A 21,885-nucleotide genomic window follows, 5' to 3' on the forward strand; every position below is an offset into this window, starting at 1 on the left:
ATCCGCGCGGATAACGCCTCTCTTCTCTGCTCCCCCACGTCCACAATTATTCCTCCACAAACAACCGCTCTGGTGTCCGGGGTTCCTTGTTTTCTTTATTTCTTGCACTACGCACTGCAGAGATACCTGTCTAGACTGTTTTCGGTTCGCTCGGATCGGCGGGTTTGTGGATGTACGCTTTTTTTGTGTGAGGCGGTGACGCTTTCAGGGAAGGGTGGAGGTTTGGTAATGAGAGGCGTTATGAGATATTCGGTGCACTATTACGGCCTGGTGGGATGTTGTTTGTTTCATGTGATGTTGACGGAGGAAGAAGCATAGACGAAGGATGAGGTGGTCTGAGTTATCATCCCCTTCACACTAACACGCCATACGCTCGCGCTCGCGCTCTCGATGTTCTCACTCAAACTCCAACCATGTGCTTCCTCAGGCGCATCCCCATGCCGTCCCCTTTCCTTCTCCTCTCCATTTCCTCCGTTCCCAACGCGTCCCCTGACTTTCCCTACGTTATACCATAGACATCCGCAGCACGTTTCCTTACAACTTCACACTACTCCTGTTTCTTCTTTTCCGGCTGCTGGAAACGGACGGAGGGAGCGGGATTTCCCATTCGGTTTTTCGGTGCGGTTTCGGTTCGATGGGTAGGGGGAGTGTGGAGTGGTTGGGTTGTAGACTTTCGGGTTAGGCGTCTGGATACGGTATAGATAAATGGCATATGGGATTCTCTGGTTCGTAATGAGTGGCATCCGGCTTGGATTGTAATTTGTGACTTGTGATTGTGATGGTTATTGTGATGGTTATTGTGATGGTGATGGTGGTTTTGTAGTGGGTTGAATTGTGCTGTTGTACAACCGGGAAGCTTTTCGTCCCGTCTCGAATAATGCTGATGTAGCTATGGTAGGTGTGAGGTATGTACCGTTTGGTGTTATACATGTATTGTCCGCCAATTGGCCCTTTTCCGTAAATGTACATTGCTTCCCTTAACTCAAAAATCCAACGAACACATCGTGAAAGTGCTGGTTCTAATCCACGGCACCCCTTCTATCCCACACTCAACATATGCGTCCCCAAACGGCAATTCCCATTCGCATTCCGCCTCCCCCCTAATGACTCAACGTACTCCTCCCCTTCGTCCTCCGCCTCGCCAAAGTCTTCCGCCCATTCTTCGTCCGCAATCGACTCAAAAACCCATGCCGCCGCTTCCGCACAAAATGCGTCCACCGCTGCATGGTGTTGCGCGGCGCGTGGCGCAGTTGCTGGGTGGCGAGGGAGGGGTGGGTGCTGGGTGCGGTGCCGAGGAAGGTAGATGAGGAGGTGAAGAGGGGGGTGAAGGGGGTGGGGGAAGGGGAGAGGGAGGTGGAGATGGAGGTGGAGGTGGAAGGGGAGGAGGGGAAGAGGGGACGGCGGGCGGTGAGGACGGTGAGTGTACGGGATTGTGAGGGGTTAGGTCTGGGAGGGGTTAGTGGTTGGTGAGAGGAGGGAAGGTGGTTCGTACCTTGATAGAAGGGCAGGTCTGGATGAGAGGTTGAGGACGGGACGGGTTGGGAGTATCGCCCGGGCGGCGGGAAAACACCGTGTGCAGATCATCTTGGATGATGATGGGCTGGTGATATTGTGTTAGAATCAATTGGAATCCTCAATTGGAGGATGGGGGCGGGTTGAGGATTCCGATGGCTGTGGAGGTGGAAATGGATCCGATCGTGAATATCGAAGGAAGTCGCGGTCGAGGAGGAAGGAAAGCGGTGGTCCGTGCGAGATTTTTCACTTTCGAACTTCGAAGTTGCGATGGTTTCGAGGATTTATATTGGAAACGACTTCTCCTCCACATTCCCCTTCTCTACAGAATCTTCACAAAGCCGCGATATGTTAAAAGACTCGTCACGACCGAGAACTTTCTCGCTACGATAATTTCCTGGTCAATTAAAGTCCCGTCGCTACAGCATCTTCACAAAGCACTCAATCCGCATCGATAATCCCACGACTTGATACTCAACCTCCACCAACCATACCTGTTACCTATATCCCAACCAACCCACCCAAAATGTCCAAACTCCCCCGCCAGGACCGCCTCCCCCTCTGTCCGCCCACCCACCTCGTCGGCCCCTCCACCCCCCTCTCCCTCCCCGCCGCCCGCGCCAAAATCGAAGCCTACCTCGCCCTCTGCGCCACGACGCCGCACCTCCACCCGGACGCGGTGCTGACGGCCTCCGGAGCGCAGTTCAACGCGACGGGAGGGCGGGAAGGCGGGCTGGTGTTGCATCTGTTAAGGCGGGTGGAGCGGGGGCTCGCGGGGGAGAAGGTGGAGGGGAATTTTGTAGAAGAGAGTGGGGAGGGGGGGTTGGAGGAGACGGGGGGGAGTGGAGAGGCGGGGAAGACGGGGAAGAAGAGGAGGGGAGAAGGTGAGGGGGAGGAGGAGTGGATGGATCAGGAGGCGTTTCAGAGGGAGCAGGAGCAGTATAACGTGGATGGATATCGGAAGGACGAGGAGCAGTTGGCGCACGTGGTGCGGGAAGGTGGCGTGGAGGAGGACCTGGAGGAGGTGGGGACCGGGCAGGACGGCGCGGCACCGCGGAAGAAGCCAAAGCACGACCACGCGACAGCGGGAGCACCGATGAATGGCGTCGATGGCCATGGGGAGCTGTCGGCGAAATCCAAGGAGGCGCGGAAGTTGGCGAAGAAACAGCGGAAGGATACGCAGAAAAAGGAGAAGGCGGCGAAGGCGCGGGATGCGGCATGATGCGATCGGACGAATGAGCACAAACACCGTCGATGAGGAAAGAACCGAATTTTCTATGCGTCTCTATCCGACGCCCCGATCCACCGCGTCCCTATCCTACTGACTCCGAACTATTATACATATGCGACACCAACCATGGCGGCGTGACGAGCATAGCACGGCAACCCCCCCATCGCGATCCAATTCCGAGAACTTTTTGACGACCAAAATTATAGCTCGCGACCCGACGCTGCGACCACCTCCTCCTCCTTCACGGCGTTCTCCTCCTTCAGGTCGGCGGTGGCGGGCTTGCCGTCGCTGACCCAGCCGATGGCCTTCAGGCGCTCCGTGAGGATCGGGTGCGAGTGGTGGAAGCTTGAGTACAGCCAGTCGGCGTCCATAGCGGAGAGGTTCTTGATCTGGAGCTTGATGAGCGATTTGGCGAGGTCGGTCTTGTAGCCGAGGTCGTTGGCGAAGGAGTCTGGAAGTGGTCAGCGTACTTCTCCATGTATTATACAAACCGGAGAGAAGAACGGGAGAAATAAAGGATAAACTCACCCGCCTGGTACTCCATCCTGCGCGTGAAGAGGTTCATCATCAACTGTACCACCACCTCCACCGGGGCATAGATCATATTAAACAACATAAACCCAATCATGATCGGCCGCTCCTTCTCAAACCCAAACGCCGCATACAAGCTCCGATTCCCAATGAAGCTTGACCACGCCGCCAGCAAATAGAACAGATGCGCCTGATGCACCAGCAAGATCCGCGTGGTATGTCCCATCTTCCAATGGCCCAGCTCGTGCGCCAACACGGCCTCCACCTCCTTCCCGCTCGACTGCTCGATCAGCGTGTCGAAGAGCACGATGCGCTTCTTCCACGGGAGACCAGAGAAGTACGCGTTGCTGTGGGCGCTGCGCTTGCTGCCGTCGATAACGGAGAGCTCGTCGAGGGGGAACTTCAGCCGGCGGCAGAGGGCCTCGACGTCGTCGCGGAGGGGCCCCGGGGCGAGCGGGGTGAGTTTATTGAACATAGGGACGATGACGATCGGATACAGGGTAACGGCGAGCAGCTGGAAGGCGACCATGAAGAGCCAGAGGTAGTAGAAGAAGGCGGAGCCGGTGCGGTGGACAATGGAGAGGAAGGCGGCCCCGATGGGAGTGCCGATGGCAACAGTGAGGGCGAGGCCCTTGAGTGCGTCGACGATCCACAGGCCGCGGGTCATTTTATTGAAGCCGTAGGCCTCCTCGAGGACGAAGTGCCGGTAGTAGTCAAAGGGGAGGCCGAGCACGGTGTCGAGAATGGAGAGGCCGAAGACGAAAATGAGGGAGCGCGTGATCTCACCGGTGAACGGCGCGGGGAGCCACTGGGCGACGGCGGCGCCGGCGAGGGCCCAGCCGAGGGGGAAGATGTCGATATAGAGCATGTACATGGATTTGGCCTCGTTGAAGAGGGAGGAGATGACGGAGAACCTGGCTTTGGCGCGGGAGTAGTCCTGGCTCTTGTCGAACGTCTCTTGGGTGATTTCATCGGTCAGGGCTTTCGGCTTCGCGGTCTGTTGGTAGACTTTGTATTGTCGATACAGCAGCCAGTTCTCCAGGGCGAATTGCCCCAAGGAGAAGCCGACCACCAGCTTCTTCCATGGGAAGAATGGCCGGTCGAGGAACCTGGCGAGGCGCTGTGAAGGTTAGCTTCTGAGCTGTTGATAATGACGCGTGGTTGTCGCGACGAGAGACAGGGACGGGAAATGACATACTTGAAGCCACGCTTGAATCATTGCCGCGGTATTTATGGTATCCTAGATGCGGCAGGGTATTTCAGTACTATTGTTCTTCGGAATTCAACCTCTCATTCAGGTGAATGTTCGATGTTCGTGAAGTGGACACGACACGTCCCTCCTCCAGGGCCTAGCCTGTCATTGAGGCAGACATATTATTGCCTGAGGCAAATATTCTGGTCCAGTATCAATTGATTACCTAATCAATCTGATCTACTAGTAATGACCAGACCAGACAACATGAGCAAATACGGAGAGTATTGAACTGGCAGATCCGATGAAATGTGATGTTTTCGAATACATTGGATCTTGTTCCAAAGTGTATGCAGCAAAGAAATCCTTCCTTTTTGATGAACCATGCTTATTCTGCACTTTTACTGCTGATCTCATGTCCAGCAATGCCTTAGAGATCTGTCATTGCAGGAGACGCTCAAGTCTCAACGCATCTCTGGACTTTGTTGCATGGATTGTCAAGTAGAGACATCCGTCTGTGATACACGATGGCTCAGCAACATCGCAGCACCAAATTAAGTCGCAAGGAGAGATCAGGGATATCGGGATGTTTGCGTCCCAGGAATCCGTCCAACGTAGATAGCTGGTTACCAATACTGTCAAACCTCGAGATACCCGAAGTAGGTACATATCTAGCCTTCAATGATGCACATCGTACTTGTCCGCTCGTCTGGCCATACGCCGCAATATCTGCCAATGCGGTCAATTGACCACCATTCATCTGGAGTAGGAGCAGGAATGGCAAGGGACAAGAATCGAAGTAGCAGAAGGACCACTGTACAAGTACTCTAGAGTAATATGAAGCCCTGTGGTATCCCCAAACATCTCACGGATAATCGGATCCCGTCTGCTGTATCACAGGGGGAGATACTGGTATGACGACGACCATGCGGCTGTATCCCTGACCTGGACCCGACATGATGAGAAACCCGAGACAAAGGATTGGAGGAGACGAAAGATTCCATTGACTAGCAGCATTTGACAGAGTAATAAACGCCGCTAAACCAGATCTATACATCGGCCCGGCATTACTTTTCGATCTGATTTGTTTATCCAATTCCGCGACCCCAGATCTGCCCTTTTCCCAGTCTCCCAGTGTTGGGTGCGGATATGAGGATTGACCACTTGGTGACTTGACCCGCTCGAGAAGCAACTTCCTGACTTCGTGTTTGATGAGAAGGGAGAAGATAGAAGTTCGAACCTGAAGGAAAACGCGGCTGCATACGGCATTTTGAAGCCTGTTCTAGGCACATATCATGCTTTAGCAACTCCGTATACCGTACCTACCTTTCCTACGGTTTCTCTCTTTGGCTCTCCTGGATTCCTTACCCTATCATGTTCGGAATAGACCTGTAGCCATATCTCCTAGACTGGCCAGCTCCTTCATCCCCTAAGATTTACCACCATATCGACGCCGTGTCCCTGTTGGGATTCGGACGCGCAACATCCCCATGGCTCAAGGAAAGGCCACCGCGACGTTCAATATTGATGGCTTGACGAGCAGCCATCACGACGATGGGAGAACCCGTTCCCCGCTAGGTCGCAAGGACTCGTCTCCGCTCATGCCTCCGTTCATGGTCTCCGCCCCAGGGAAGGTCATTGTGTACGGAGAACATGCGGTAGTACACGGCAAGGTGAGCAATCGCTCGGGTCCATCCAACTCCATATACTAACGCGTCGACAGGCAGCAATTGCGGCGTCAATATCCTTACGGTCCTACCTCCTCGTCCACTTCCTCTCAAAATCTCGCCGGACCGTATCGCTCCTCTTCCCAGATATCGGCCTGTCACATACCTGGGATATACCCGCACTGCCATGGTCCGCATTTTCCGCGCCGGGCAAGAAGAAAACCTACTACGACCTCGTTACAGAGCTCGATCCCGACCTCCTGGAAGCCCTCGAGCCGCACATCGACAACATCTCACCCAACGCTCCCCCAGCCACGCGCAAGATCCATCAATCCAGCGCCACCGCCTTCCTCTACCTCTTCCTCTCCCTCGGCACCTCCAGCTCCCCACCATGCGTCTACACCCTCCGCTCCACCATCCCCATCGGCGCTGGCCTCGGCTCCAGCGCCTCCATCGCCGTCTGCCTCTCCTCCTCGCTGCTCGTCCAATGCCGCGCTCTCGCCGGCCCCCACCCCGACCAACCCGCTGCCGAATCCGAGCTGAACATCGAGCGCATCAACCGCTGGGCCTTCGTCGCCGAGATGTGCATCCACGGCAACCCGTCCGGCGTCGACAACACAGTCAGCAGCGGCGGCAAGGCCGTCCTCTTCCAGCGCCGCGACTACTCCAAACCCCCGCTCGTTAAGCGCCTCAACACCTTCCCCGAGCTGCCCCTCCTCCTCGTCAACACCCGCCAGAGCCGCAGCACCGCCACGGAGGTCGCCAAGGTCGCCAACCTCCGCAAATCCTTCCCCACCATCGCCGAATCCGTCCTCTCTGCCATCGACAACATCACCGAGTCCGCACACACCCTCCTCACCTCGGATGACTTCGACGCCGACTCCACGACGCTGAAGACGCTCGGTGAGCTTGCCGCCATTAACCATGGCCTGCTCGTCGCACTCGGCGTCTCGCACCCGAAACTCGAGCGTCTACGCGCGTTGATCGACCACACCGGAATCGGATGGACAAAATTGACCGGCGCGGGCGGCGGCGGCTGCGCCATCACGATCCTGAACCCGGAGTGGAAAGGCAAACCCGACGGCGGCGTTAACGGGGTGAAGAAGCCATCCCCAAAGGCTCGAACCCTCGTGCGCAACGGGACCGACTCCGAAGGTAGCTCGGAGAAGCGTAAGAGCGGACTCGAGCCGGCCTTGATCGCGCCGAAAGCGCTCATCCCTGCATCCCTATCCAACCAGTTGCAGGAAGAGGGGTTCGAGGTGTTCACGACGACGTTGGCGGGCGACGGGGTCGGCGTGCTGTGGCCGGCAGTACTGCATAACGTGAACTCGATCACGAATCGGGAGGAGGGGGGCGAGGAGATCGATCAGGAGAAGTTCTTGACGGCGGTAGGGACGGAGGGGATTGAGAAGTTGGTGGGTGTGAGTAATACATTTGAGGAGGGGCATCCGAGACATCGGGGTGGGGTGGGGGGATGGAAGTTCTGGAGGTATTAAGGGCGAGGGGAGGATGGGGACTGAGGGGGTGGTGTCGTTGGCGTTAAGTTGTTCAGTTATAAAAAGGGGCATTGCGCGGAACGGTCGGAGGGACTGTCTCGGTATCCGTCAAGGCATGCTCCCGCATCTGTCTTTTCTCCTCTTATTTTGACCTAATATCGGCGCGAGCTTCTCTGTATATTTAGCGATGGTTCTGCGGTAGATTTTCGAGATGGCACCTCTGGATCGCAAGAATAGGCTATGAAAGTGTTTCATTAATTATGAACGAAGCTAATAGGTCAGTGTTTTCTCGTTCCCGTTGTTTCTGCTGTCGGTTATCTATATTTGCAGCTGAGAATTCCTTGATCTATGAACTCGGTCGATCGCCCATCTTCATCCCTACAACCCGCAGTATACCTTCGTTCTCGATGTATGATACGGTGTCGCGGGTCGCCAAATAATGCGCTCAGAGGACACGATATCCCCCCAAAAAACCCTCCACCTCACTGCCTCTTCTTCCCACTCCTCCCCTTCCTCCCCTCCTCCCTCCCGGCCTTCCCCCCTTTCCCCTCCTTCTCCACCCTCTCCACCCTCTCCATCTCCGCCATCTCCGTCTCCTCTTTCCGCGCCGCATACCACTGTCCCGCCTGCAACACCAACACCCCCACCAACACCAGTGCCAAAATCGTATTCGTCGCCGCCATCACCCTCAACGAATCCTCCCTTCCCACCACCTCCTGTCCGTCCGGCCCCACCGGCTCCTCCCCCACCCCATACACCCCCGCCGTCACGATCCGCAGCCCCTTCACCGTGTTCGACAGATACACCATCACGCCTACCATGTACAGCACCAGGCTCGCGCCGTCGAACAGCATGTTGCTTTCCGACGGCTTGTACAGCTTGGTCAGGAAGCCGAGCAGCCCCGTGGCGATGGCGATGTGCATGATGCGCGCAATGACCGGCGGCGACGCGTGGATGAATTTCAAGTGCGTTTCGAGGATGTCGAAGTAGTCGGCGGAGGAGAGGGCGGAGGTGGCGCGGGGGGTGGCCCAGAGGACGTGGTAGTCATAGGGGAAGAGGGAGAAGAGGATGCCGAGGAAAAAACAGGTTGCTTGGGGGTGGGTTAGTTATTTGTAGAGTTGGATTGGAGATAAGGGGGACATACGACCGATTATTAGGAAGGTCGCGAAAGAGGAGCTGGTGGATTTGGGGGGCGCCATGGTGTGTGAGCTGGGGATGGAGGGCGCTTAGTGCGTGATTCGAGAGATCTTGGAGATGTGGACTTCGAATGTCCGTCGGTGGTTAGATATCGTGTTCGGACGGCATCCAGGGCGAATGGATGAACTGTTTACGAATCGGGGCAGGCCCGCGTCTGGCGAGATGAAGTTGTGATAAAGCGGGTCGGGCCGTCTGCAGGGTGTTGACCATTAAGATTGGAGAGTAGATGGTCCTATCACAAAGAGAAGGATGTCAAGTCGAGGCGAGAAGAGTATGTCTACCGGCGGGAGAAGTATTTATCTCAAGTGATTTGAGAAAAGAACGAAGAAGTGAAGTGTGATTGAGAGAGGATCTCCAGTGTCAGCTTCCTTAGGTTTGGATGATCACGGATGCAAGCAAGTCAAGGTGAATGGGACGGGGATTCGACTCCTACTGACAGGTGAAAAGCATTCAAGATATTGGTATCTATTCAGTATGATTCGAGATAATTTACAGGTTTTTTTAAAGTCTCGAGAGACACCTAGACAGTATAGTAGGCTTTGCGTAATCACCAAGCAATTGGTACTTCTTAAGTTTCGGATTCCCCTGAGCGAGGTCACAACTACTAGTCCACCATACCACCCCCTATAACGCATTCCTCTTCTCATTCTCCCCCTCCATCCTCCGATCATTCTCCAAGCTCTCCTCCGCCGCCTCTTCCGCATACCGCTCCACCCGCTCCCTCACTCCCTCATCCCAACACCCCACGATCCTCCCCGCCCCCAGCGCCGCATTCACCCCATTATCAATCCCCACCGTCAACACCGGCACCCCCCGCGGCATGTTCGTCATGCTCACCAAGCTATCCATCCCATCGCTCTTGCTCGGCTTCACCGGCAACCCGATCACCGGAATGCTCTTGTTGAACGCCGCCACCATCCCCGGCAGGTGCGCCGCTCCGCCCGCCGCCGCGATGATCACCCGGACGCCCCGCGCCGACGCCTCTTTCGCGTAGGTCGCCATGTATTCCGGTGTGCGGTGCGCCGAGGTAATCTTCTTTTCGTACGCGATCCCGAGCTTCTCGAGCACGGTGTAGACGTTTGCCAGCACCGTCTGGTCGGAAATCGAGCCTGCCGTGACACTGACGACGGGGTGGCGTGACGGAGCGGGGGGAGCGGTGGTGGGAGGGGGGAGGTTGAAGCGCTCGGCGCGCAAGGTGTCGAATTCGGCGAGGAGAGGGGCCATGGCGGATTCGGCTTCGCGCATTGTGGACGCGGTGACGGTGACGTGGCCGATTTTGCGGCCGGGTTTGGACGCGCCTTTGCCGTACATGTGGATCGTTGCGTTCGGGATCGCGAGGGCCTTGAGAAGGAGCGGCTGGTGGCTGTCGGGGTGTTTTCCACCGAGGATGTTTAGCATGATGGCCGGTCGGGTCTGCTTGAGGCTGTCGGGAGGGATGGGTAGGTCGAGGATTGCTCGCAGGTGGCCCGCGAATTGGGAGTTAGGACATGCCTCGATCGTGTAATGGCCGGTATTATGTGGTCGAGGAGCAATTTCGTTCACGAGGAGGGAGTCATCTTGGAGGAGGAACAGTTCGACTCCAAACACCCCCTTTCCCTCGAATGGCGCCACGGCCTCTTTCGCAAGTTTCTGAGCCGCCTCTTTAACTTTCGTTGACACGCCTCTAACAGGGGCGTAGACGAGCTTGCATACGCTGTCTTGTGATATCAGCTCCACTGTCGGATACGCAAAGACACCATCTTTTGTCTTCAGGACCATGACTGCGAGCTCCGTCTTAAAATCCGCCCATTTCTCAGCATACATGCCCCCTTTAACCTTCCCTAATGCCTCAAAGGCATTATGAACGTCATCTCTTGACTCGACCACATAATTCCCCTTCCCATCGTACGCTTGCTTCCTTGCTTTGAGCATCATCGGATACCCCAGCTCCACCCCCGCAGCCTCCAAATCCGCAATGAAATCGACCTGGCTCGCTGCTGCCGTCTTGATAAAATGGCTCTCCAGATACTGCTTTTGCACGTACTTGTCCTGGATCGTTCGGATCGTCTTCCAGCTGGGCTCGACCCTCACGCCCGCATTGGCCGCCTCTTCCAGAATCGTCGTGTCGACATGCTCAATCTCAACCGTGAGGATATCGCAGTTACTCGCAAGCTTCCGCACCGCTTCCGATTCCGCGAACGATCCATTCACGTGCAGTGCTTTAGGGTGCGCGTGGATTTGCTTTGCGGGTGCTTGATCGGCGTCGAGCACGCTGATCGGGATATTGAGCCGGTTTGACTCTTCGATGAGCATCCGCCCCAGTTGGCCTCCTCCTAATAATCCTACTCTTGGGAGATTGTCCATTTTTTCTGTGGAGCGATATCGGGCTTCTCCAGCACTGAAGACGGCAATCGCAAATGAGTGATGGTGAGATGTCCTGGTGTAAATTGCGATCCAATGACGAATATCATCCACCGTGACCTTCCAGGTGTCTCTATTAACAAAAGGGTACCTTCACACTTGAATGGGATCACTTAGACTTGGAGTGGTTATTGCCACCGTTTGTTTGTCACATATCATGAAATTTTCACGTCATCAGGTTTCTGCTGAGTTGAGGTCAAAGGTAGGGGAATCCGGCGATATGATTGGTTCATTCTCCAGGATTTGGCCGTCGCCGAGTAAACAACTTTTCAACCTTCGAGCTCAATTCTGTGTTATCAGCTCCGAGAATAGCATTTGAACTATTGGGGTGAAAATCCATTGCACATTTCAGGTCAATGAGACAATGACATTCCCCAGTCCTCGTCGGCATGCATTGTTTTCGACACTGCCTCCCGCGTACACTGCGGCACAACAGCGGATACTAACAAGCTTCATCGGCCATCGGAAAATTTTGACGATGATATCTGATATAGTCAGCTCTATTATTAAGGGATTGAGACTAGAGGTAAATTTCATATGTCAATCCATTGAGATAAACAGTCAAGAATCAAGATCTCCTTATCTAATAGTACTTATCTAATACACTCCAAAGTCCAGACGGCACTGCTTGGCTTTGTCTCCTTCGGTGCTCACATAACTTAAGACGGTTTTGGTCTTAATTCTTAGTGTCACTTACCCTTCTGGCACGATTTCGAATTACTCAATTAATTAACATGTTGTGTTAAAACAAACCCAGGCCAAGACAATCTTGTGTATTAGACTTGGGCCCTTTTTCATCTTTAGCCTGGCATAACTCTTACTACTAGATACGCAGTCAGCTTTTATTCAGCAAGTTTGACGGCGGTTCGCGATCCTCCAGGCTCCCATTCATTCAACTTCCCCTTTAGCTTCAATGACCTGATAACCCATTCCTTCTTTCTCTCAAGTCTACCTTCTTATAGAGTGCACCACCTTGTTCATATTGGCATCTCATATATCTCCAATTGGCTTGTCATTGTCTACTCTAGGTTGTACTGTCCGGTTCGGTTTGCTACGGTCCGATACAGCTGCTTTTTCAAAACCGCAAGGTCCCAGCATGTCCAGATTCGCCTTGAGTTTCAGTCATACCAGTAGTCCTCCCCTAAGCACATCCGCAAACGCTATTTGCTGAAAGCGAACCATGTATACACCAGCGGACCTTCATCACCGGGCTTCCAGTCACAGAATATCCGATATGAACGAGTCCATTCACACTTTCAAGATGGTCACGAGGCTGATAGACCCACAAACGAAGGAGTGACTGAGTTACCAATCCATATTGAGGAGAGGAAGCAGACCTTCAGCAGAATCATCAAGGACAGCGACAGAAAGACGGGACCCGGCAGAATAAACGTTCAAGATGAGGGCATTTTAGTCAGAACTTATCTTCCGAGATGGATCGAAAACCGAATCATCAGACATCAACCGAGGATGTCCCTCCTCAAAGTCGGCTTCGTTTCATACCGGTGCTGAGGAAGATCTTGAGAAACATGCCGCGAATATCGCCACAACCACCATCACCGACCCGAATGAGATATGGTGGGACGAGCCGGCCGATCTAGACCTGCGAACCCGATGTACTAGCCAATAGGGGTGAAATGAACCAACGTCGGCATCATTTCCGTCATGCCCTTCATCACCCCTCTCGCCTCCTCTATATTCGCCCCCTGTGTCCCTGAAGTAATGATAGAATTCCGCTCCCCTAACCAAGCCTAGCAATATTCGTGGTGTCAGTATACGTCCTTGGCTTTGCATTTGGGCCGGTCGTTGCGGCGCCGCTAAACGAGATATGTGGCAGACTGCCGGCATACCGAGTTAGCAGCGTGTTGTTCGTTGTGTTCTCCGTCGCTTATGCGTTGAGCACGAACATGGGCATGCTGATCGTTTTCCACTTTCTCATGGGCTGTTGCGGAGGTGTACCCTTGACCATCGGAGCGGGATCCATTATGGACGTCATGCCCACGGAAAAGCGTGGAGGTGCTCTAGCAATCTGGATCACGGGCCCTATCATAGAGCCAGTCATCGGCCCAGTTGTTGGAGGGTTTCTTTCAGAGGCTAAGGGTTGGCGGTGGGTGTTCTGGCTCCTGACAATCGTCACTGGCGCGCTCGGATTGGTTGTATTGTTTGTTCTGAGAGAAACATATGCACCGATCCTCCAGGGAAAGAAAGCAAAGAGACTCCGAAAGTAAACCGGCAATCCTGCTCAGCGGTCCCGCCTTGATACTGGACTGTCACGCGCCGATCTCGTGAAGCGCAGCATTTTACTGCCCACGAAGATATTCTTATTCAGGCCCGTTATGTCGGTTATGGCCGTCTACGGCATCTTGTATATCCTCTATACCACCTTCACCAAGAAAATGGGGACACACTCATACCGGAGCACCGAATACCCTTCTCCCATACCCTCCCCGGCTCCCCGGCGATTCCTGCTGGGCTATTCATATATGGATGGACAGTCCAACATCAAGTGCATTGGATCGTCCCAATGCTTGGTACAGCAATTACGGGCGTAGGGATTATGACGGCCTTTGTCAGTGTGATCCGATTTTTCTATTCACATTATTTGTATGTTCAACTTCGAGCAACATCCAGCTAACGTCACCTTCCATTAGATCCCTCTCCAAGTCTACCTTGTCGATGCGTTCACTTTGCATGCCGCAAGTGCCATCTGGGCGAGCAACATCGTCCGTTCCATTGCAGCCACCTTGCTTCGTCTGTGTGCACTACAGATGTACGATGCATTAGAGCTGGGTTGGGGCAACTCGTTGCTTGGATTTATGGCGTTGATACTTGTGCCTGTGCCCGTCATCTTCCGAAAATACGGGCCGTACCTACGAGAACAGTATCCATTGTCGCTGTAGGATTGAGTTTTAAAGTTCCATCGATTATTTGTCGACCTAGTCTCAAAAAGGTCGCATATCAAATCAACACCCCATCCATAGCGAGCCGGGTAGAGTGACAGGCGTGCTTGATACCTATTCTATACAACTTATGAAATTGATTTCTCTACAATATCAACCACGTATTCTACATCCTTTTCATAGTACTCTAAATTCCAGCAGGGGCCTGGATGTGGCCGAGGTTTGCGAACCGGTTGGATTCCAATTCCTCCCGGACAGTTCCCAATCTCGAACATCACCTGTGAATGTCGCCACTATCTATCGTATTCATGCGAGGGACAGAGGGAATGCCCCGAATGCCATTCGACAGTCAACTTGGGCTTCGCTATTAATATCTTTGTTTCTATCTCCCTTACACTCATTGGCGATCACTCTACGATGCGGACAGGTGCCCTCCCCCTCGTCCTCCGGATTCCACGAATCCAGAACATGGCCACGGCTGTGCCCAGCCTTAGCAAAGTCAAATGACGAGATGGATACGAGACCATGTAAATGCCTAGGTATACAAGTAAATGTAACCTCTCTGAATTCTTCTTTGGTCTTTTCGGCAGCTTTCCTCCCGTTGCTTGTCATTTGTGTCATCGGTCCACTCTTACTACCGTACCACATAAGCATACGGCTAGATGCGTTCATGATTTGTCAATGACACTACAATACTACGAATCTACGATATTCTTGTATACCTTCGTTATATTGTTCTTTGAAGATGCGGAACTTTTACCCCTGCGCAGCTTCCTCTTCATTGCCGGTATTCTTCAAGTTCATCCATCCCATCTGAGCCATGTATGGGCGATTGCAATTTGTTTCACCAACCAGAATATGGAGCCTCTGTCTTATCTTCCCGTTGCTGGCGACCGTCTATCTCTTCTCTACCTCAGGAACCCATTGGTCGGGGGTAGCGAAATCGACCGACCCTTTACTCGGTGCTAGTGGGCAGAAAAGCCAGCCACGTCCACCAAATCCGCCGAAAGATGACTACTGCGATCGATTCCCAGATCCAGGAAATGTGGTGATATCAGTCCGGACGGGCGCTACGGAGGCTATGGATAAGCTGCCGACCATTCTTACGACCTATCTCCAGTGCGCCAAACATGTCATTCTGTTCTCCGACATGGAGCAGTGGATCATGGGACAGCACGTCCACGATGCATTAGAACGAGTTGCACCGTCGATTAGAGACAGCCGCCCGGAGTTCGAGCTCTATAGGAAGCAACAGGAGCTCAAACGCCAGAATCGGATGCATGAGATTCCTTCGCTTCGGGATATGAAGGAGGGAGATAAATCGGCTGCCTGGATATTGGACAAATATAAACATCTACACACGATCCAACGAACATGGGAATTATATCCTGATATGGATTGGTATGTCTTCCTTGAGGCCGATACATACTTGGTCTGGGCGAATCTCCTGGCCTATCTATCCACTCTGGACGCGACGAAAACCACCTACTTCGGATCACTGTCGCTAATCAATGACCTTGGTTTTGCACACGGCGGTAGCGGATACTTCTTTTCCAAACCGACCATTAGCAACTTAACAGTCGACCACCCCGGAGCTGCCGCCGAATGGGATCAGAAGCTGTCCGACGAATGTTGTGGAGACTTTACAGCATCTCGAGCATTCGCGGATGTGGGTATCGAGCTGAAGAGCGTCTGGCCCATCATCCAAGGAGAAAGCTTAGATACCATACCTTTCGGACCAGACTACTGGTGTAAGCCGGTAGTCACGATGCATCACGTTCAACCAACCGAGGCAAGGAAACTCTATGATTTTGAGCGGCATAGAGCTCACTATAAGGTGCGTATCATCGCACCCATCCTACTCGCATGGACAATAACACAAACTTAAATAGAAGCCCCTCAGTTTTTCGGAGCTATTCACTGATTTAGAGTTTCCGGTTATAATCTCATCACGCGAAGATTGGGACAATCTATCAGAAAACAAAGAATTTACGACCGATACACTTGAAGCATGCCGCGCGGCATGTCATGACGCAGACGATTGTTTCCAGTTTCACTTCAATGGCGAGCTATGCAGACTTCACGACAGGATCCGAATGGGCACACGCAAAGATCCGGAAGGCGAAAAGCGCTGGACGAGTGAGTGGCGGGTCGATAAAATCAACAAATGGGTCAAAAATAACTTGCCATGCAAGATGAAGAAGCCATGGGAGACGTGAAATATCGTTGGTAAAGACTGTGGCATGGCCCGTTATTTTGAGTCAGAATAGACCGGTAAAGCATTGAATGGGGATAAAGGGGCAAACATTTCGAGGTATGGCACCCTTTATCCGTTAAAATCCTTTGTTGACAGATGATTTTTTGTCCATTCAGTTGGGTCTCACAATATCATTGTCCTAATATTCTTTCAGTGCTCAATCCTCGGTTCGAGGAGACCGCTCCCACCCATTGTCCATAGTCCTATATTGTTACGCCTACAGTTCCAGCTCTTTAACCCGGACCACAAGTCTCGCGCAACATAAGTACCGACCAGGCGTCAAGGTGGTCTTTAATACTTCAGAGCACTCCCAACACTGAGTTTTACCCAACTGCAATCCGAACTTCAAAGCCAAGATGCCGACTGGGTGGGCTCGCGACTGGTCCTTCGAGACCGCTAGCCGGACTCATAAAACCCCCGACCACCCCAATTGACACACACAAGGGCAAAGGCCCTGACAAGTCGCCAAGGCGACGATCAACCAGATCAGATGTGGGCAACAACCTGGCTCCGCAGACGCTCAGCCTCCGTGTCAGCGATCGCAATCGCTACCAGTATCAGTGGTTCAAAACGCTCACATCTGGCTACCAACGGCGCCAACGCCGTCCCCAAGTGAAATCTTGACGATAATCGGGGACCAGTGACAATTCGAGTCTGATGAGGAGTGGAGTGGTCACGAAGTGCGTCCGAATCTTGGGATTGGGCATTATCGTGGACCCTGGACCAATCTGGCTCTTCCGAACGGAGGCCTTCAATAGGCGCAACCACATGCAGAGCAGAAGCCCGCATGCCTTGGTTCCTTCCCTCTAGTTTAGGATAGGGGAAGAAAAATGGGGACCGGTGGATGTGATTTTTTACCCTTAGAATAGCCATCCAGGCTGGTGGATCTTGACCACGGCCAGTATCTCTGCAAACGAGACTGAACTGGTGGTGGATATCTGCTTTCAACCCCGGGAGTTTGCGGTTTGCGGAAGCTCCTTTTAAGACCTTGCGAGAGCTAAGTCCTTTCCAAGCGTGTGAAACCGTCTCTGCTATAGCACACTTAGGACGCTCTCTGCGCACATCCTGAGACTCAAAAAAGGGATTTCGAGTACTGACTTGTGCAAATATTTCATCGTAGAAGGCTTCCATATCTCCAAAGTGATAATTCTATGCCATTGTTGGAGAGCAGGAAGCATACACTCCGCTTGTAGCGAGAGCCATATTTCATGCTTCAATCAGTTCTATCGAGCCCCTTTCCTGCCCCACCTCTGTCAAAAAATTGGACCCTGTGCCGAAGTCACTACAGTTATGCAGAATAGGCTGAAGCCGTCGACGCTCGATGCCAGCAAAGAATTCTTCTAACGACGGAGGTTGCTAGGCAGACTGTAGAGGGGATTAGAAGGCTCTCTGGATTCTAGATTAAATAGCTTCATTATATTTCAGCATAATGGCGGAGAATAAACGGGCTTACGGAGATTGGGAACTACATTAAGTTATCGTTTGGACCGCATTATCGTTTAGAGTGTCGGCGACTACCTCTACGGTTAGCATTTAGAAATGGTACTTACGACTTACGCGGATTATGGATCATACCTTCACCAGAATGTGCCTGTTGAGATTGCTTAGAGCCACATTACCTCCAGATAGCCCCTGAGCGGCGGAGACAGTCTTTTCGACTCTCTTCCCAGGTCCCTGTTGTTTAAATCCAATCATCGGTTTATACCATTGATGCTGCGCTCCTCGGAAAAAAGCGAGTGTAACATCCATATTTTGTTGACGATTCGAACTGAAGCATAAGGCCGAGGAGGAATAATCTTCGTTGCATAGTAGTCGTGATCGAAACAGATCAGTGGTTGGTCTCTTAAAAAGGAGGCTTTGGAGGTCGGTGATCCAGGGCAACGCCACATGGGAAACATGGGTCAAGGAAGGGGACAAGAGTCAGGACGTCCGGGCCAAAATGGCATGCATACGATTACGGGCTACTGCTTACTACGTACTTAGGGACTAGGGACAGACATGGTGTCAGGCGTGCTCAACTTTCAGGAAATAATTGGAGAGTTAATTCGACTTCTTGATATAGGCTATCTTCCCAAGCGGTCCGATCTTCTAACCTTAATGCGCATTTCTCTAGTTATATTACATTTTGCATGATCAATTGATCGTTGGTCGTCCACGATCAATGATCTGTGACTGACACGTCACTGTCAAATGTCAATATGTCCGATGATTTCTTCAACTCTTTTGATCCGCGAGCAACGAATCGAGAACATGAGACAAAAGCTCCCATTATCGTAGCGGTCCACACTAGCCTGCTGGTTATCGCGCTTATTTTGTACATCTGCCGCATGGTCTCCAGGTCGCGACCAACTTTCAACCTCCACTGGGATGATTATCTGATCACCATTGCGATGGTAAGCTTCAGTTTGGACACAGTATGTTGCAGAAATAGGACTATGTCTAAAGGTCCTGGTTCTAATAAGCTATTCGATCATGATATACACCATTACGCTTGGCTATGGACGACGTTTCGAATTAATCACTGATGGGACCCAGTACGTCAAGATGATTTGGGTCACTCAGGTCCTTTGGCAATGGGGATTGACTTTCATCAAGCTCTCCGTTGCAGCAATGCTTCTTCGGATTCAAAGGGCTACTGTCTGGAGAATTGGCATGAGTGCATGCATAGTATACCTCGTCGTATTTGCCGTCGTCACGATGTCCTTACAGTTGACTGAGTGCAAACCACTTGAGTTCTATTGGAACAAATCGATCATCCAAGGAACTTGCCGGTCTCGACACGACGTCTGGAAGGCGATCTTGGCGACGTCGATTGCCATCATATTTTCCGACGTCCTATTTTCGCTCCTCCCTCTCACCTTCATCTTTTTACTCAACCGCCCTCTACGAGACAAGTTAGTTCTCGCCTTTCTCATGGGTCTGGGGCTACTCTGTGCAGTTGCTGGTATCCGGAAGTTGTTCTTCATCTCGGTTGTCCAACCCCAGCAGGATATGGCATGGGACGCGGTCGAGATGGGATTGTGGGCTTCCGCCGAATCATATATCGGCATCATGGCCGCGTGTATCCCCTGCCTTCGTGCGATGTTCGAGAACGGACTCAAGAAAATGGGCATATCTCTCACATCACCCCGGGCGACACAGCGAAGCACCATCGGTGGAACAAAGCCGTCAGGACGGTTCGCACTGACTTGGGACACCACTGAAAGATACTGTACATATCTTATCCATTATAAAATTCTACTTCCGTCCGAGCAACACATCTCCTAGTCCTCAGCAACTTGGCTATCCATTACTTCATCCCAGAGGTTCCTCCACTCTTCTCGCCGCCAGAAACCGGCCCCTTAGTGAAACTAATACCTGTCAGCGACATGTATTTACCGGGACATAACCCACATCGGTTGTCTACTCACTTATCCCACATCTTCCCAATCGATCCCCGCCTCGTCCTTTGATCTTCGATACTCGCTCGTCGCTGGGCAGCGTTCATATTGTTGGGGTCCCGCTTCTCGGCTTGGAGGCTGGCGAACGGAACCATGCCGCCGAATCCGGTGGCTCCGGAGGACTGCGGGAATAGGTTGTTAATTTTGGATTCACGACAAAGCCCAGACTGGGCTACAGCGTAAGGTGCTCACTCTGCGTCCCTCCCCTGTGCCGCTACCGCTACCCGGATTGAACTGCTGGCCGGACAGCTGGCTGGTATGGTCGGCTTCTTGCTTCAGCATGTTGACATTGGTATCGCTCGTTGGGTTGAGCGCCTCCTTGAATTTGTCGGCCGAAAAGCCCTTTTTGCTGTTTGTGTGCGGTGAGCTTTGAAACCAGGAAGACATGATGTGTTTGATTATTCAGTATTGTCAAATGTGATAGGAATATTAGTGAACGAAGGAATGATGCAGCGAGACCTATACCATATATGATCCGAGATCGTGGCCAATTTATTGGGGGTGGTCTAAACGTTGGCGAATCCCTGGGCTCTCGGTCATCATGCTAGTATTCTCTCACCTGATGATTAGAGACTACCAATCGGACTTTATTCCTGGCCTGTGTACTGACAGGTTTCTGGTTAAGGGACACAAATCAACCAGTCGAGATGCGTGAATTTAGGGGTCATGATGTATGTTGTTCAGTTCCCTTGAAATATGACGAAATGGAAACAAGGATGAAGGAGGTCAAATTAAGCCGCTCCTAATTGGCGATTTCTCCATGCATCTAACCGCTTAGGGATTAGTGCAGTGGAACAGTTCCTTGAGCCACTCGAGGTTCGATATCGGATCGAAAGGGTCTGGGGAGAGGACCCTGAAATAGAGCATTGGGAAAAGCATGGATCAGGATGCCACAGAGGATAAGTAGATTTCATTCCATGTCACCACGACGGACTTATAATCCCATGGCTCACCGAAGTCTATTATGATACAAGCATGTTAAGCCCCCTCCACCAAATATAATCAAATATAATCAAATACGCATGCTCAAACCGAAGAGCTATCTGGTCGCTGGAACGCGATATGGGCTTCTGGCATATCTATATTTTGCTGAACTAAGGCATTACCCTTCTCGTCCTTCCGTGCCTACACAGATTAGTAAAGTCTCCTGCTAACGACCATGATCCACCCACTGCATATCTCTTTCTTAGCTTCTAAAGAACATTGACCACCAGAAGCACCCCAGTAGTAAATGGGATCAACTGCCCGGTTGTCTTTATCTCGAATACACCAGTCACATTGTTCCATTTCAACGCGAGCTCCACGAAGAGTATCGTGGAAACGGCAGTGAGGAAGCCGTTGATAATCATACCCCTGATAGTTCAGATCAGCCAAATGCGGAGCTAAAGATTACAAGTGCAGGTCTTACGGCTTTGCCCCAGGACTCTTCGGCTTCCTTCGACTCTTCGTCCCTACTCCTGAACAAGGCCATCAGCCCCCGGGCGATGCCGGCGATGATGTAGCTCACGAAAATAATAAGTGCGATACGTGTAAACAACATAGCCGCATTAAGCGCCCGATAAACTCGACCGTGCGGTTCCTTCATCAATGCAAAAACAAAAGCAAGGGCAGGGTGGGATATAAGCCAGAACGTCAGAGCCAGCATCGCAGCACTGCCGGTATGAAAATTGCCGGGTCCAATTCGAGTAAAGGAAAAAAATGATGTGCCTGAAGGAGTAGCATTGAAGTCCACGTCGCCAGTCGTTGCTAGGCGGAACGAAAACCATAGTACGAGGGGGATGATAAATAAATAGTGAACCAATTGAGCGAAATGCACGCCCCTAACCTTGTCATCAGTTGCTAGCAAAAGATTTGAGTCGCTAAAAATGACGATGTTGAATCCTCCAAAAAGTAAAGGAAGTAGGATGATTACTTCCGCAGTGTATGTGCACCCATCCCCAAAGATGAGACCGAGTAAAGCGGCCAGGAGAGCCACGGTGAATGCAGCATATGTCACCGAGAGGTAGCGCCGTTCAGTTGGCAAGGCGGATGCAACGATCGAACACAGCTAGTGGAGGTAAAG

General features: G+C 52.3%; 11 protein-coding genes across 11 annotated transcripts; 5 read left to right on the forward strand and 6 right to left on the reverse strand.

Annotated features, from left to right (window-relative positions):
* Window positions 1-804: 804 nt before the first annotated feature.
* Window positions 805-1,661, reverse strand: P152DRAFT_511791 (uncharacterized protein). Its single transcript, XM_033682725.1, has 2 exons — window positions 1,493-1,661; window positions 805-1,446 (listed from the first exon to the last, which is right to left on the reverse strand). Exons 1-2 carry the CDS (start codon window positions 1,582-1,584, stop codon window positions 1,101-1,103), a joined length of 438 nt encoding a protein of 145 aa, XP_033537306.1. The 5' UTR covers window positions 1,585-1,661; the 3' UTR covers window positions 805-1,100.
* Window positions 1,662-1,957: 296 nt separating this feature from the next.
* On the forward strand, window positions 1,958-2,891 carry P152DRAFT_192930 (uncharacterized protein). The gene is made up of 2 exons (XM_033674270.1): window positions 1,958-2,191; window positions 2,573-2,891. The coding sequence occupies exons 1-2, from the start codon at window positions 2,039-2,041 to the stop codon at window positions 2,732-2,734; spliced, it is 315 nt and encodes a 104-aa protein (XP_033537307.1). The 5' UTR covers window positions 1,958-2,038; the 3' UTR covers window positions 2,735-2,891.
* Window positions 2,771-4,585, reverse strand: P152DRAFT_455397 (CaaX prenyl protease). The gene is made up of 3 exons (XM_033678777.1): window positions 4,473-4,585; window positions 3,272-4,394; window positions 2,771-3,194 (listed from the first exon to the last, which is right to left on the reverse strand). The coding sequence occupies exons 1-3, from the start codon at window positions 4,491-4,493 to the stop codon at window positions 2,944-2,946; spliced, it is 1,395 nt and encodes a 464-aa protein (XP_033537308.1). The 5' UTR covers window positions 4,494-4,585; the 3' UTR covers window positions 2,771-2,943.
* An 891-nt stretch (window positions 4,586-5,476) lies between these two features.
* On the forward strand, window positions 5,477-7,629 carry P152DRAFT_511794 (mevalonate kinase; the record flags this gene model as incomplete). The annotated part of the gene is made up of 2 exons (XM_033682726.1): window positions 5,477-6,139; window positions 6,190-7,629. Exons 1-2 carry the CDS (start codon window positions 5,957-5,959, stop codon window positions 7,627-7,629), a joined length of 1,623 nt encoding a protein of 540 aa, XP_033537309.1. The 5' UTR covers window positions 5,477-5,956.
* Window positions 7,630-8,090: 461 nt separating this feature from the next.
* On the reverse strand, window positions 8,091-9,139 carry P152DRAFT_192955 (Shr3 amino acid permease chaperone). The gene is made up of 2 exons (XM_033674272.1): window positions 8,774-9,139; window positions 8,091-8,719 (listed from the first exon to the last, which is right to left on the reverse strand). The coding sequence occupies exons 1-2, from the start codon at window positions 8,826-8,828 to the stop codon at window positions 8,112-8,114; spliced, it is 663 nt and encodes a 220-aa protein (XP_033537310.1). The 5' UTR covers window positions 8,829-9,139; the 3' UTR covers window positions 8,091-8,111.
* P152DRAFT_192948 (phosphoribosyl-aminoimidazole carboxylase) lies at window positions 9,036-11,508 on the reverse strand. Its single transcript, XM_033674271.1, has one exon. It carries the CDS (start codon window positions 11,167-11,169, stop codon window positions 9,451-9,453), a length of 1,719 nt encoding a protein of 572 aa, XP_033537311.1. The 5' UTR covers window positions 11,170-11,508; the 3' UTR covers window positions 9,036-9,450.
* A 1,277-nt stretch (window positions 11,509-12,785) lies between these two features.
* On the forward strand, window positions 12,786-14,126 carry P152DRAFT_505520 (MFS general substrate transporter; the record flags this gene model as incomplete). The annotated part of the gene is made up of 4 exons (XM_033682438.1): window positions 12,786-12,842; window positions 12,977-13,450; window positions 13,523-13,757; window positions 13,878-14,126. The coding sequence occupies exons 1-4, from the start codon at window positions 12,802-12,804 to the stop codon at window positions 14,124-14,126; spliced, it is 999 nt and encodes a 332-aa protein (XP_033537312.1). The 5' UTR covers window positions 12,786-12,801.
* An 817-nt stretch (window positions 14,127-14,943) lies between these two features.
* On the forward strand, window positions 14,944-16,345 carry P152DRAFT_479574 (uncharacterized protein; the record flags this gene model as incomplete). The annotated part of the gene is made up of 2 exons (XM_033681724.1): window positions 14,944-15,963; window positions 16,019-16,345. 2 exons carry the CDS (start codon window positions 14,947-14,949, stop codon window positions 16,343-16,345), a joined length of 1,344 nt encoding a protein of 447 aa, XP_033537313.1.
* Window positions 16,346-18,581: 2,236 nt separating this feature from the next.
* P152DRAFT_496322 (uncharacterized protein) lies at window positions 18,582-19,785 on the forward strand (the record flags this gene model as incomplete). Its single annotated transcript, XM_033682255.1, has 2 exons — window positions 18,582-18,776; window positions 18,829-19,785. The coding sequence occupies 2 exons, from the start codon at window positions 18,582-18,584 to the stop codon at window positions 19,648-19,650; spliced, it is 1,017 nt and encodes a 338-aa protein (XP_033537314.1). The 3' UTR covers window positions 19,651-19,785.
* P152DRAFT_479575 (uncharacterized protein) lies at window positions 19,567-20,499 on the reverse strand. The gene is made up of 3 exons (XM_033681725.1): window positions 20,016-20,499; window positions 19,794-19,945; window positions 19,567-19,733 (listed from the first exon to the last, which is right to left on the reverse strand). The coding sequence occupies exons 1-3, from the start codon at window positions 20,208-20,210 to the stop codon at window positions 19,673-19,675; spliced, it is 408 nt and encodes a 135-aa protein (XP_033537315.1). The 5' UTR covers window positions 20,211-20,499; the 3' UTR covers window positions 19,567-19,672.
* A 458-nt stretch (window positions 20,500-20,957) lies between these two features.
* Window positions 20,958-21,468, reverse strand: P152DRAFT_446725 (uncharacterized protein; the record flags this gene model as incomplete). Its single annotated transcript, XM_033677939.1, has 2 exons — window positions 20,958-21,176; window positions 21,232-21,468. 2 exons carry the CDS (start codon window positions 21,466-21,468, stop codon window positions 20,958-20,960), a joined length of 456 nt encoding a protein of 151 aa, XP_033537316.1.
* Between the last annotated feature and the right edge of the window lie 417 nt (window positions 21,469-21,885).

The sequence above is a fragment of the Eremomyces bilateralis genome (genome assembly GCF_010015585.1).
Source record: "Eremomyces bilateralis CBS 781.70 unplaced genomic scaffold P152scaffold_3, whole genome shotgun sequence".
Classification (NCBI taxonomy): Eukaryota; Fungi; Ascomycota; class Dothideomycetes; order Eremomycetales; family Eremomycetaceae; genus Eremomyces; species Eremomyces bilateralis.

Bases quoted from the DNA above. Each gene is read 5' to 3' on its own strand.
- P152DRAFT_511791 (XM_033682725.1), bottom strand. From the start codon at position 1,584: ATGATCTGCACACGGTGTTTTCCCGCCGCCCGGGCGATACTCCCAACC. The intron at 1,447-1,492 runs GTACGAACCACC...AACCCCTCCCAG, and splicing joins AGACCTGCCCTTCTATCAAG to ACCTAACCCCTCACAATCCC.
- P152DRAFT_192930 (XM_033674270.1), top strand. From the start codon at position 2,039: ATGTCCAAACTCCCCCGCCAGGACCGCCTCCCCCTCTGTCCGCCCACC. The intron at 2,192-2,572 runs GTGCTGACGGCC...GCACCGCGGAAG, and splicing joins CGCACCTCCACCCGGACGCG to AAGCCAAAGCACGACCACGC.
- P152DRAFT_455397 (XM_033678777.1), bottom strand. From the start codon at position 4,493: ATGATTCAAGCGTGGCTTCAA. The intron at 4,395-4,472 runs GTATGTCATTTC...TAACCTTCACAG, and splicing joins TGATTCAAGCGTGGCTTCAA to CGCCTCGCCAGGTTCCTCGA. The intron at 3,195-3,271 runs GTGAGTTTATCC...GACCACTTCCAG, and splicing joins CAGGATGGAGTACCAGGCGG to ACTCCTTCGCCAACGACCTC.
- P152DRAFT_192955 (XM_033674272.1), bottom strand. From the start codon at position 8,828: ATGGCGCCCCCCAAATCCACCAGCTCCTCTTTCGCGACCTTCCTAATA. The intron at 8,720-8,773 runs GTATGTCCCCCT...CCCACCCCCAAG, and splicing joins GACCTTCCTAATAATCGGTC to CAACCTGTTTTTTCCTCGGC.
- P152DRAFT_192948 (XM_033674271.1), bottom strand. From the start codon at position 11,169: ATGGACAATCTCCCAAGAGTAGGATTATTAGGAGGAGGCCAACTGGGG.
- P152DRAFT_479575 (XM_033681725.1), bottom strand. From the start codon at position 20,210: ATGTCTTCCTGGTTTCAAAGCTCACCGCACACAAACAGCAAAAAGGGC. The intron at 19,946-20,015 runs GTGAGCACCTTA...CTATTCCCGCAG, and splicing joins GCACAGGGGAGGGACGCAGA to TCCTCCGGAGCCACCGGATT. The intron at 19,734-19,793 runs GTGAGTAGACAA...GACAGGTATTAG, and splicing joins ATTGGGAAGATGTGGGATAA to TTTCACTAAGGGGCCGGTTT.